At 39.0% G+C, this 13,444-nt stretch overlaps 1 protein-coding gene across 2 annotated transcripts in view; it reads left to right on the top strand.

Moving 5' to 3' along the window:
- The window catches only part of cdc42se1 (CDC42 small effector 1), a 28,064-nt gene extending 19,031 nt beyond the window's left edge, over positions 1-9,033 (top strand). For both annotated transcript variants that reach the window (XM_015973402.3, XM_070547623.1), the window contains exons 3-5: positions 5,728-5,832; positions 7,902-7,973; positions 8,818-9,033. In XM_015973402.3, the coding sequence (XP_015828888.1) occupies positions 5,728-5,832; positions 7,902-7,970 (174 nt within the window). In that variant the 3' untranslated portion in view covers positions 7,971-7,973; positions 8,818-9,033. The remainder of the gene's footprint in view (positions 1-5,727; positions 5,833-7,901; positions 7,974-8,817) is intronic.
- The last annotated feature ends 4,411 nt before the right edge of the window (positions 9,034-13,444 follow it).

Below are 13,444 nucleotides of genomic sequence, written 5' to 3' on the forward strand. Positions count from 1 at the left end.
CACACACAAACACACACACACACACACACACACACACACACACACACACACACACACACACACACACACACACACACACACACACACACACACACACACACACACACACAAAGCCGCACATAAACAAAACAAGTGTAAGAACTTCCAGTTTTATGTTGACCTTTAAGTTTTTCTGCAGCTACCACTAGGTTCTACTTTTTGCGGTTCATTGTATGCAAAAACTGTAATAATTTTGTTTCTTTTTGTTCATTAAAAAGTGTCACCCACTCAAGAATTGTTTTAAAAGTTCACACACTTTAGTTCACAAACTTATTTTTTAGTTCAGTTTTAGGACTTCTGGTTAAAAAAAATAATTTCTTTGTCGTATTATTGCCACCCTTGCATTTTTGTGAAGATACACCAAATAATTTGTCCATCCTCTTAGCTTACCTATGACTAATGTGTGTACAGTTCATGTCTTTCGTGAAAACTGTATCTACATACATGTACCAGCACCACATACACACCTGGCTTGTGGTTTTTTTTTTTTTTTGTGGGTAAAGAAACTTCTAGTAAACAATGTCCTGTTTACAAAGAAATTTTATTTGAAACAACAAATATAAAGATTGTTTCGAGAAAAAGACTTTCCACGTGGCCAAAACTCACAATATGATTCATGTTAAATGGGGGTCTTCTGTTGTTTACCTTTATTTTGGATTGCAGCTGAGATCAAAACAAGATGTTGGAGCAAATGCTTGGAGAGAGTGCAACTCTAATGTTTAACACACTGAATAACTATGTGATTAACGGAGTCAGAACAAATCCCTGCAGTCATGGGAGTGAATGCCAACACATGTACCTTCATGTGCAGGTTTACTCCAACGACGTGTTGTAGACACGGTGTGTGTTCATGCTCCGGGGAGGAAGTTCTGCTCTGCTGTGCTTCTCTCCAGAGACCCCCTCCCTCCTTCCTCTGCCTGTATTTTTAGAGTTTTCTGTTTTGTTCTATTGTGCTGCTGCAACAATACACCTTTAATAAACACTCAGAATCGCATCATGCCAGCAGTGACTTCACTTGGGAAGTTAAAACTGAGTCTCTTTGTGAAGCAGGACCGTAAAACCCAACTGTTACAGCTGCAGAAACTAATGTGAAAAAGCTGGTCGGGTTGTTAAACATGGCCCCCTCTGAGTCAGGAGAAACATTAACTGTGTTTGTCTTGTTTGCTACACTGCGTTTCCTCATTGCTGTTGCAGGTTGTAATAATCCAAACAGTAATTTTGCCCCCCCCCCCCACCATCTCTTCATAGTTGATTTCAGTTGGTGTGTTTTATTTAACTTGGCATCTTTAGAATGTTTTGTACATTATATTAATGCAGTTTATTTGTGGACTTTTTTGCAATTCTTTTGCATTTTTGTTATCTTTCTCTTGTTAACTGGGGTTTATTCTTAGCCTAGAAATCTAGATAGGCCATAGCAGAGGCACGGTTGGTTTAGCTATGCTCTATTTACTTAGGGGCAGCAGTAGCTCAACAGGTTGAGCGGGTTGTCAAGTAATCGGAAGGTTGCAGGTTAGATCCCGGCTGCGGACAGAGAATGCTGCTGTTGTGTCCTTGGGCAAGACACTTAACCCACCTTGCCTGCTGGTGGTGGTCAGAGGGACCGGTGGCGCCTGTGCTCGGCAGCTTCGCCTCTGTCAGTGCACCCCAGGGCAGCTGTGGCTACATCGTAGCTCATCCCCACCAGTGTGTGAATGTGTGTGTGAATGGATGAATGATACACTGTAGTGTAAAAAGCACTTTGGAGTCCTCACTCTGAGAGGAGCTATGCAAGTGCGGGTCATTTATCATTTATATTTTAGCCTCAGTATTAGCTTGTCTAAGTTTAGTCCAAACCAGTCACAGCACTGTCTGTTTTTAGAGACGTTGGGCAGGCTTAGCACCAGAGCTGCTACAGAGCAAAACAACTGTGGTGTCAGTTCAGGAACGGCGCTCGTCTGAAACGGCGGTGGCATCAACTTAGTAGCATTTAGACTTGGGCTTTTCTTTGAGACATGAGTAGAGAGTGGTACTTCTTCTTCAGTGGTAATTTCTGTTGCTATGAATATGTCACATTGTGCGTTGCTCTGATTGGTCCTAGCACTGTTAAATTGCGTGCGGAAGCAGTTTGAAAGACAGCCGTCGATTCCGCCCCTACAACTGAGCTCTGTCAATAGCTTCTTTTAGAAAACAATGCCGCTAATTTGCCACTACGCCAAGCTGGCATTAGGGAGCCTTAGGTCACTTATAAGTGGTCAGATCGTGGCGGTAATGTGGCACGATCATGTCCTTTTTACAAAAGATGACGCAATGGTGGTAAAAATGAGGTATGGGCCGGTTTCTGCGGTGCCGTGGACTTCCGTTCAGCTTGGACATAACTTGCTTTTTATTGCAATCAAAGTTGTGCTCATTACATTTTTTTACAAGCTGCTCCTAAAGTTGTCTGTCCTCCACAGTCTGGTGATCTGAGCCTTACCCCGGCTTTCCACAGGAGCCGTCAGCAGCACGTTACTGCAGCAGCACGTCATAGCTGCTGATAGGAACCGCTGTGGTCTACAGAACCCTTTCCACTGGAGCCGTCAGCAGCGCGAGTCGGCCGCGTCTCAGGAGCAGTTTGTCGCGGCCTTTACGCGCCGGTTCTATTTTCTACGCGCGACGCCTCTGAAACGGGTCAAGTTCGACATTTTTGGGGAAGGAAAGACAGGAAATCGGACGCGGAAACGGAGAGAAGCTCCCGAGATTTTCAGAATAAAGAACGTACTGCCTTCCGGTTGCTTTACTTTTAAAAACAGTTACTAAATGTGCGGCCCCGTGAGAAGTTATCACCTAGCTAGCGGTCTCCTTTGTTTTTCAGGTCCGTATTGGCGATTATAAAATGGACAGAACATAAAACACAAACCTTTTGGAGCCATGTTGTAGTTTTCTCCTGCTTGTTGTTGTGTTTACTGACGAAGTCACTCGTGTGACTTCGTGCTCGGTCGGTGACAGCTGCTCCCCTGCTGCTTCGCATCTCGTGGGAAGGGCCAAGCAGCAGTTTACGCGAGCAAGACGTGCTGCTGCAGTAACGTGCTGCTGACGGCTCCAGTGGAAAGCCGAGGTTAGCTCTACCTGAAAGAAGCTCCTGGAGCTCTGCATTGCTCCAGTTTATCATCTCGGTTGATTTTGTTAACAATAGGGAAACTTACGGCCTGTATTTACTTTCATTTTCAATATTGTAGCCAGCCGGAGCTTGGTAGTAACTCCTCACATGATCATGACGCCTCCCTCTGTTGCGCCAAGGCGTAATATGCATTCACAAGTCCAGCTTTGCAGCTAAATTCCTGCAATGCCTAGCCACCATGACGTGTTCATAAGACACCATAGTGGCAGTATTATGCTGATTTGGTGGCATGGTGTGTCTTCTAAAAAGGGCTTAACATGGCCAGACTATAGATTTACACATAGCTTGCCATGGCAAATCTAATATTTAGAATGCACTCATATAGTCATCATTACGGTACTTCTGGATCATTATCCCTGCAAACTTGTGACGTAACTCATCCTCAGCAGGAGGTCTGGGAACAGCTGACATTCTTTACACAGTATGTCTGTGCAGTGGCCGTTTACTTTTAAAATTCCAGCTTGTTATTTGCTTTGATGGTGATGATGATGGAGAACAGAGCTGTTTGTTTGCCCAAATCAAATGTTGCCAGGACAATCTTTTTTTCTGTTTTTTAGTAACCGAGGAACAGTTGTGATGTTGCGTAACCAAACTGCTCTGGCATAAGTGCACAGCTTAGTTTGTCACATTACTAACAGTACTGATACTGATCTCTTGATTGACTAACTGGCTGCAAAGAAATGATCAACCAAAAAAAAAAAAGCCACTAAAGTGGTGATCTGGCATCAGTGGTTGGCATTTGGTCTGGAGGTGGAGCCATCTGTGCTCTTTAATTTAATCTTTCTGATAAAACTATTGAGTTTAAACCATGGCCTGCTGAAAAGCACTCAGGCTTTTGTTCATCAGAGCAGTCCGGTTGCTTTTGCATGCAGTTGCTATGACAACAGTTATAGTTGTGGAGGAGGGAACCTGTGGGCTGAGTGATGATTCACTCCCAGTTGGTTGACGACTGGATGCCCACAGGCAAAGATCTACAGTATGAGGTCCAGTTCTGGCTTCTGTGGTTGGAATCAGAACTATTCACTTTGGTCCAAAATTAAAAAAAAAGGTAAACATTATATAAATTAAATTATTAAGAAAAAAATGTAGTAAAAGTAATACAACATTTTAAACATATATTTTTTTCATTTAAAGTGAAATTAATAAGTTACAGAATACAAATTTTTTAATTTAAATTTTTTTTTTTTGCAAAAAAAAAACATAACATTTTTGTTACAACTAAAACTCAAGATTTTGCTTTGATCTTGAAGACCACACCTCTAGAATGCACTCAGCCCATCACTTCGGTTCTGGTTTATTACATTAAGAGCTCTGAATAATGCTGAGAAGCTTAATCCTCCGAAATCTCGTCTAAATGGTTATGATTGCGGCGGGAATGCGTTTCCACTCTGTGGGATTTACTAGACTTTGGGAGCACAATTTGATTTTAATGAGACGTTCAGTGGCTGTTTGCCAAAGTTCAGATTGTCCCTGAACACACCACAGACAGCTGCTTGGTGAAGAACAGCAAATTCAAAACAATTTTTAGGAGCCAAGCCTCTTTTTTTAACTAATAAACTTGCTGAGTTGCATAAACTGTATTATTATAGAGGCTCAACCTGCAGATTTCAGTTTTTTCCTTTTCTCCATCTGTTGCATCATACTTATTTGTTCTTGCATGAATCACTGAGATGATTTGAGTCTGAGAGTATGTGGACGTGTGGAGACACATTAGAGACAGAGGACCATCAGAAAAACACCGGACACAGAATGAAGCACAATATAAACAATTTTTATTCCTTTTTTTGCATTTCACCTGCAAGATCTGAAATTTGAATCTGTCATTTGAAAAAATTCACAAAGGAAATACGACAACTGAGCACAATCATCTATTCAAGTAGTTTCATCATGACAGAAAATGCGTTTAAACCCTCACCAGGAACATCCCAGACCTCAGGTGTTCTGATTTCATCTTGCATGCCAAAATGCTGAATTTACACTAAAAGAATCAACTTGTTAAATTAATTCAAAAATGTAACTGCTTTACAGCATCTTTTAAAAGAAAGTGTTTGTTTATTTTAATTCAGTATATCTGGGCTTGTTTTACATATTCTTTTAGAGCAGATCTATCGTTTTATTAGCTGATTTATTAACTTTGCTCATATCATTAACTTGAATTCACACGATATGAAGTGGCCTTTTTTTTTAAATTCCAACATACAAATAATTTGCATTATTGTACTTGTAAAAAAAATAAAAAAAAAATGTTTAAATTTCAGCAATTCATCATTAAAAAAATCAATCTTGATAAGCGGTGAAGTGTTTTTTTTAATAATTTCCAAAGTAATTGTGTAGAAAATGTTTACATGAATTGTTTGTTTTCAACCAACTATTTACATTTTTTTAATGTTAGACACACATTCACTAGGGATAAGGTATCAAACAAATGTAATGTATTTTGTTAGTTTGTAAACACATTTCTAATTAAGTGCATCAAACCACCTTTTTGTCTAATGGACTTTTGAGTATAGTGAAGACTTTTTAAAGTAAATAATGTGTGTATTTATTATTAGAAGAAGAAGAGGAGGAAGATCGATCGCAGTATGATCGGAGAGCCGACAAACTTCATCCACCTCACACACATCGGTTCTGGAGAGATGTCAGAGGGCATGCAGCCGGTGAGACTCGTTTTTACCTGAGCTGTGATTTTATATCGGAACAGAAAGTATAACAGGAACTCGAAACTTCCTGACAAACAAGAGACGACAGAGTTCAAGACAGAGGGGCTTTGTGTGTGTGTGTGTGTGTGTGTGTGTGTGTGTGTGTGTGTGTGTGTGTGTGTGTGTCAGGAAATGTCATGCAGTGCAGCATCCTTCATGCCTCAAATGTAGCTTTTCCATGTGGCATGTGAAATTTATGATCGTAGCTACCAACAAATCTCTTATTCTCTTGAGTAGATCCTAACCACTTGTAAATTAAACAACTTTTTAAACAGAAACTGGCTCTAACCTCCTAGGGCCCTCATGTCCACATATGTGAACATTGGCTCCTTGCACTATAAAATTTTATTATCTTCACCTTAGACCATTTTTGTTATCATTTATAGACACATGATATTGACTTTAAATGTATTTTTTGTTCTCTTTCTTTTTCATAGAACATTTGACACATTTTTTATTCAATAAAATTTTATTTTAATATTTGTATTTTTGTTTCTATTAATGAGAGTAAACCTCTCTATAACAGTTAATGTATTTTTTCTTTTAAATCACATCAAATACAGGTTTGGGTCTCAGTAGGTTGAAGTAACTTCGAATTCAAATCAAATTCAAATTTTATTTGTCACATACACATTCATACACAGTACGAAATGCAGTGAAATGCCTTACACAACTGCTCATGACCTAAGAGTTGAAAATTAAAAAAACTGTACACCACGAATTAAAATGTAGGGTAAATTTACCTGGGAAAGAGTAAGGTACAATATATCTGAATTATAGTTGAATAATAGAATAGCTTTACAACAAAATACACAATACAATACAAATTAGAATAAAAGGTACATTTAGCTGGGAAGGAATAAGATGAAATATATATAAGTTGAAGTTGAGAATAAAGTAACTGTACAACAAAATACACAGTATGTAAATGTATAAGAATGTATGAAGAAATAAAAATATCTATACAAAACAGCGGCTGAACAAGTATTAAATGGAAATGAGAAAAAAAAAAAAAATATATATATATATATAATATAATGTCCAGAGTTCTGCAAACCACATTTTAGTGACTTTGTAGTGCAACTATGCTTAAGCAAAGTCCAGACTGTTCGTTGTGTGTGAGAACCATATGTGTGTGCACTTACTATGTGGTGGTGTGGTTTAACTTTTATGCAGGTTTGTTAGATATACAAATATATTGCATGTAATGTCTACAGGAAGATGGAATTCTTAATAACCATTAGCGTCTCTAAAGCATAAAACACCCAAAATAGTTTTAATTTAATATTTTTACCATATGGGACATAAAAACTAAACATCACGACCTCAAGCTGATATAAGTAAGTAATACAATACAAGCTGAAGCTATTTCATTATGGTTTTGTTTATTTAGTGCTATAGTTCAACCACTGTTATATGGGATTACATTTTTTTAGAAATATTGATCAACGTGTATTTTAAATTTTTAAAAAGCAAGTCACCCCCAAATCAACTTTTTTTAACTGATAAAATATATAAATGAGTGTCTAATTGTGCAGCAGACACATGTAGTCAATAATTTGGCACTTTAGTGCATCTTAGTTAAAATTTAAATATTCTGCCTAAAACTGTCAGTGTTGCACCCCCTTCAGGTAAAAATGCTGCACTGCAATTGAATTTAATTTTGCCATCGCTATTGGCTAAGATGTACCCTATGACGTTAGCTGGTACATTATGATGTCACAATGTCATTGTGAGCCTGTGTGTGTGTGTGTGTGTATTAGTTAGTGACTCCACTCTCTGTCTGCCAGGTAAAAGCATTTGTTGCATTTTTCAAACAGGAAGTGGGAGTGGAGTAAGACTCTGGTAGGGGGTGACCTGATCTTTAAAGTGATATTTGGGAAAACCTCAATTCTTTTTGTGGTACATACTGATTAAGTACTTATGATTACTCTTTCCTATGTAATTGTCATTGTTTGTATTGGAATGTCATTTTGGTGCATACCTTTGTTTGTCAACAGATTAATTTTCTCATGGTTGTTTTACAGTCTGGGTCGGTTCAGGAGCAGATGAGGTCCAAAGGCCCAAACATGAATGGCAGGAACAGCCTCTTATAGCTGGTAAACACGCAAACACGTCCAGCTACCACTGAAGCTTTGTGTAACCACTGACACCCTCCTGGTACTGGCCGGTGGATCATTATAGATCAACATTGTATTAAAAATATGCATATTATTGTGATACATTGGTTATTGGTTCACACACACCAAATATAAATTATTGTTTTATTAGACTTTTTCAAGAGGACTTTGTTTTATGTCAAGTCATGATTGAGTTTTAAAATGACTTTCTTAAAGAGCAAGTCACCCCCTACAAGAAACTTACTTCACTCCCACTTCATGTTTGAAAAATGCAACAGATGCTGTTGCTTGGCAGACCGAGAGGGCGGAGCCACTAACAAATACACACACACACAGGCTCACAATGGAATTATGACATCACAGTATACCAGATGACATCATAGCATACCTCTTAGCCAATAGCGATGGCAGATTTAAATTCAAATACAGTGCAGAATTTTTCCCTGACGACGGCGCAACACTGACAGTTTTAGGCAGAATATTTGAATTTTAACCAAGATGCACTGAACTGCCAAATTATTGACTACACGTGTCTGTAGCATGATTAGACACTCCTTTATATAGTTTATCAGCAAAAAAAATGTGATTTGGGGGTGACTTGCTCTTTAATGTTGACACTCAATGTTGACTCTGAGTCAACAGGTCACCCAGCCTCCTCCTTAGCATTGAGTCACTGCACAGCCTACAGACTCGTCTTTTGTAATTCCATTAGCAGTTTATAGCTTGTCTTACCTTTCAAGGCTTTAATGAACTCCGTCTGCCAGGGTGTACTCTGATATCTTTTTTACAAACTGTTTCTGTTGTTTTGTCTGTTTTGTTTCAGGATTGCATTAAATGGATTCAGACCAGCTGACTGACCTCCTCCACACCCTGAACTTCTGAGCCTTTCCTCCAGCATCCAGCTAAAGGCTTTAACAACCCCACTGAAGTGTCCCTGAGCAACGGCTGCAACACCGAGGCCCCTTTTTGGGGGAAAGCCCAAACTGAAAATGAATAGAATAACATAAACCTAACAAAATGTCCTCCTAGAAGTCTGGATAAAAACTTTCCATTCAGTTTTTTATTTATTTATAAGACTTTTAAAGCCCCATCAGACCCAGATTTTGTTGTTTAAAAAAGAAAAGTCAAGGACTACATTTCCCAAGATGCCTCAGAACCTCCTGTTTATTTGTATTTTACAAGCAACCAATGCTACACCAGATATTTTATTATAACAATTAGTTTTAAACATAGATATCTAAGATAAAACATGCTTCTGTTGCGCTCGCCTGAAGAATTTTCTCCCATCAGTATTAAATTAAGATTAGCCCCACTGGACTCCATTTCCCAGAATCTTTGAGTAATTAAAATGTAAATGACAGAAAGTCTGTATTTGTATGGGCAGGGAAAAAAACTAATGAGAAAAAGAAGAAAAAATTTCATGAAATGAATTTGGGATTTTTTTTCCACCTTTAATTGTAAATTCATTCAGTATTCACTTATGGTGTACACCTTGGTTTAGTTAAAGGGTTTCTGCTCCTGAATCTTTTTATTGGTTCAGGAGTCCCATTGACCACAATGATGACATCACTGGACTTCATTCCTCAGGATACTTCAGTCTGGCCATCCCCACCGCTGGTGCTTGTTGATGTCAGACTCTTATTTTAGGAGATGGGAAAGTCCCAGGAAACTCTGCTACACTGGATCTGACTCTGTGTGTGTGTGTGTGTGTGTGTGTGTGTGTGTGTGTGTGTGTGTGTGTGTGTGTGTGTGTGTGTGTGTGTGTGTGTGTGTGTGTGTGTGTGTGTGTGTGTGCGCTCATATATATGTATTTGTGGGGACCAGCGTCATTTATAGACATTGGTGAGGATATTTAGGGTAAGTCCGGTATTCAGATTTAGAAGCAGCCCTGAGGTCATGGGACTGCATCATGTCAGCGAAGACAAGACGAGATTGTGTGTGTGTGTGTGTGTGTGTGTGTGTGTGTGTGAGAGAGTGTCAGTTATGTTAACAATTTCATTTTAAGTATAAACAACCCACCTTTTGTACAAACTTTCATTTTCAAAATTTTTGGTTTTGCTACATATTTGTTTATGATATAACTTCACTAAAAGTGTTTTTCTGGGACTTTAAATGCCCTAAAATATCATGTTCAAATATTTCACACACTATTTTTAAAACATTTCATCCTGTATCTGGTAGAAAATCTTAAGATTTACTGCTCTACATTGCGGAGTGTTTGAATGTTTTTAAGCAAATTTATATTATTTGTAAATTTATGCTGTTTCGGGTGATTTACTGTCGAAAGTTTGATGAGTTGTCTCACACCGATGAGCTTTTTTGCTTATTTAGTATTTTTTAGGTATATTTGGGTTAATATGTGGATGAATGTGTTGAAAGAACTGCAACATGAAATGTCTGAACACTTTAGGATATTGTGGAACTGAAAATATTTAGAAACGCTGTGCAAATTAAGATTTTTTAAAATAAAAAAGACATATGAGAAATGAAGTTTTTCATTTTTGTGATTGATGGAAAACAATATTTCTGGAAACAAAATTTAAAGCGTTATTGTTAACAAGTCCAATTGTACAGTTATGTTCAAAAACAAATATTTACAAAAAATCTAATTAAAAAAAGCACATTTTAAACTTTTACTTTTCTCCCTGAGAATCATTAGCTGAATTTCCACTAGGAATTCCAGGAAATTTCTGGGAGGGGGAAGGTGACTGGGAAAATACCATGGCTCATTGTGTCTCCATTCAAAATCAGCACTTTAAGAAGACCGTTTTGAGTGATGTTAATTCTTTTTAGTTACATTGCTCAACATAAATGAGTCCACTCCCTTTAAAAAGAACAAATTTAATCAGTAGCTCAATGAACAAAAGAACAATTACCAGAATTTTCACAAGGCTGGGTTTTATTGATTACATGTTTAACTCCATAACATGAAATTAAGGTTAATATTAAAAATTAGATCACAAAATCTTCAGTTTTACTAAAATAGGTCAAAGCAAAAATGAATACACCCCACAACAAAACTACTACGTCTAGTATTTTGTATGACCACTGTGATTTTCAAGGAAGGCACCAAGTCTTTAAGGCATGGGATGAACTAGTTGGCGACATATTACAACGTTATCTTTTTCCATTCTTCTAGAATAACCTCTGTTAGATGCTAGATGGAGAGTGATGCTCAACTTGCTGCTGCAGAATTCCCCACCACCATGTTTCACTGTAGGCACCATTTACGACGCCATACAGTTTTGAAACCATTAGTTCCAAATGCAGTGTTCTTTGTCTCATCCCTCCAGAGTATAGAGTCCCAGTAGTCTTCATCTCTTTCAGCATGGGCCCTAGCAATTCCTAGGTGTGCTTTTTTGCGCATGGGCTTTAGGAGAAGCTTCCTTCATGGACGATACCCATGCATGCCATTCATCTGCAGTGTGCGCCATATGGTGTCATGGGAAATGCTCAGTCCAGCTTGGTTTTCTACTGCTGTAGCTAACTAGCCTGGCAAGCTAGACTAAATAAATGTATTATTTAGTCTGGCCACGCTCCATTGACGGCTCTCGGTTGTGGGGCGGGTTCTACCGTTGTCTTTCAAATGATCTCCACATTCCACTGGACAATGAATGTGACATACTCTTGTTTCACTCTGTTGCATCATCCCACCCACCAGGCACATAGAGTGCCTTGATTGGCCCACAAAGCGAATAAAGCTCTGTGATTTGTTCACTAAGCAGATAGAGCACTATGATTGGCCCACCATTATGGACCAATCACAGCTCTTTATGTGTTTGAAACCCCTCTAGAGAGCTGTGATTGGCTAGCCAGAGTCCTGGTAGGAGCTGCGGAGGTTCCAATGGAGCGTGCCTAGACCAAACTTTGCAAAGCAAGAATTTGGTCTAGTTCACTAGGCTAGTAGCTAACTGCAGTGAACTTGCATGCCATGGTGATTTTCTTCAACCCTTCTCATCAGAAGACACTCCTGTCGAGATATTAACATCCGTCTCTGGACGTCTCTGTAAGATGGTTGCACTTCCATCTTTCTTATGCATTTGGATTACTTTTCCTACAGTATTTTGACTGATATGTAAAGCTTTGCTGATCTTCTTGTAGTCCTCACCATTTTTGTGTAAAGAAATGATTTCCTTTCTCAGATTGTGTGACATTTCTCTTCCACATGGAGCCGTTGCTGACGGCATGAAATGAGAAGGGCTTTTCTTTGTTAAGAAATGCTCTTTTATATTCACCTGTCTGCTGAACACCTCTTAAATGAATCCTTAGATTCACCTGTGGTTGAATGTCTGTTCGTTTGATAGTTGTAGTCTTAGGTGTGGCTTTTCTCCTAAGACTATAATTGGGGTGTACTCGTATTTGCGACATGGGCTTGGCAGTAGCATGCCAGCCAATGGCCCCCTCCAGGAAGGTCCTTGGTCAGCACCCAAAGGAGAGTTCATGCCTTGACATAAAACTTATACATAAAAGTTTTATTCTGTTAAGATACATCATGATTAAATCTGTTTGGGGGACAGGAGATCAGCTGTGTGGCGTGAAAAAAGAAGCATTTCAAGACCAGAAGTAGCACCGGTTTTTACGGCACCATAACTACACCTCAATGTGTCGTAATTTACAGTACAGGGATTTTATGTCTTTGGGAGTTCAGAAGCAGCGATTTTAGAGCTGCGATAATGCTACTTCTTTTCCTTCCATTCCACTTCAACAGCAACTCTAAAAATTTTTGCAAAGGCTGGTTGTTTGGGGATGCCTGTTGGTATAATTTCCCACTGAGTTACAACTAGTCGGTGTGAACTAACCACAAATCCCACCCAGCAACTCTACCAGGCCTTTTTCATGTACCCACCCCTGTTCAAGTTCCTGAAGTATCCTGGACAATGGTCTTTTTGGGATAGCCCAGTGAAAGGAAGGGTCACACAAGCTGAGAAGATCCAGTAAAGTTACCTGGAAACGGGCCTATTCTTACAATACGGTTAAAAAGTGGTAACCGTTTCTCTCCACCAATCAACCAACTGTTAAAACTGAATAAAATTTTAAATCACAAAAAAAAACCTTACTTGGTAACTATTAGATTGCATTTGTTTGTTTGTTTTCTTTAAATCATTGCTGAACACAGTCACCTGATCTAGTCGGCCTGAGAGGACCAAATTAATCAAAGTAGTAATCCTTTGGTACCTTTTGGGTGCCTTTCATTCATTTTGCTGGAAATTTTTCCAAACCCTGGCTGCTGTTCATCAACACACAGGCTGAACTTTGTAATGTACCTGGGGGAAATCCATCCCAGTAGTTGCTATGGAAACCGCTGAGTCACTGTGGTTCCCCTCCAATCCATGGCGACCGTCCACTTCCTCCCTGTGGCTGACACCAAGAACGCAGAATTACTGTTTCAGGAAAATCTGAGCTGCTGCTGCTGGTTCTCATCATGATTTGTTAGAAAACCTTGCACTGTG

The sequence above is a fragment of the Nothobranchius furzeri genome, chromosome 19 (genome assembly GCF_043380555.1).
Source record: "Nothobranchius furzeri strain GRZ-AD chromosome 19, NfurGRZ-RIMD1, whole genome shotgun sequence".
Classification (NCBI taxonomy): domain Eukaryota; kingdom Metazoa; phylum Chordata; class Actinopteri; order Cyprinodontiformes; family Nothobranchiidae; genus Nothobranchius; species Nothobranchius furzeri.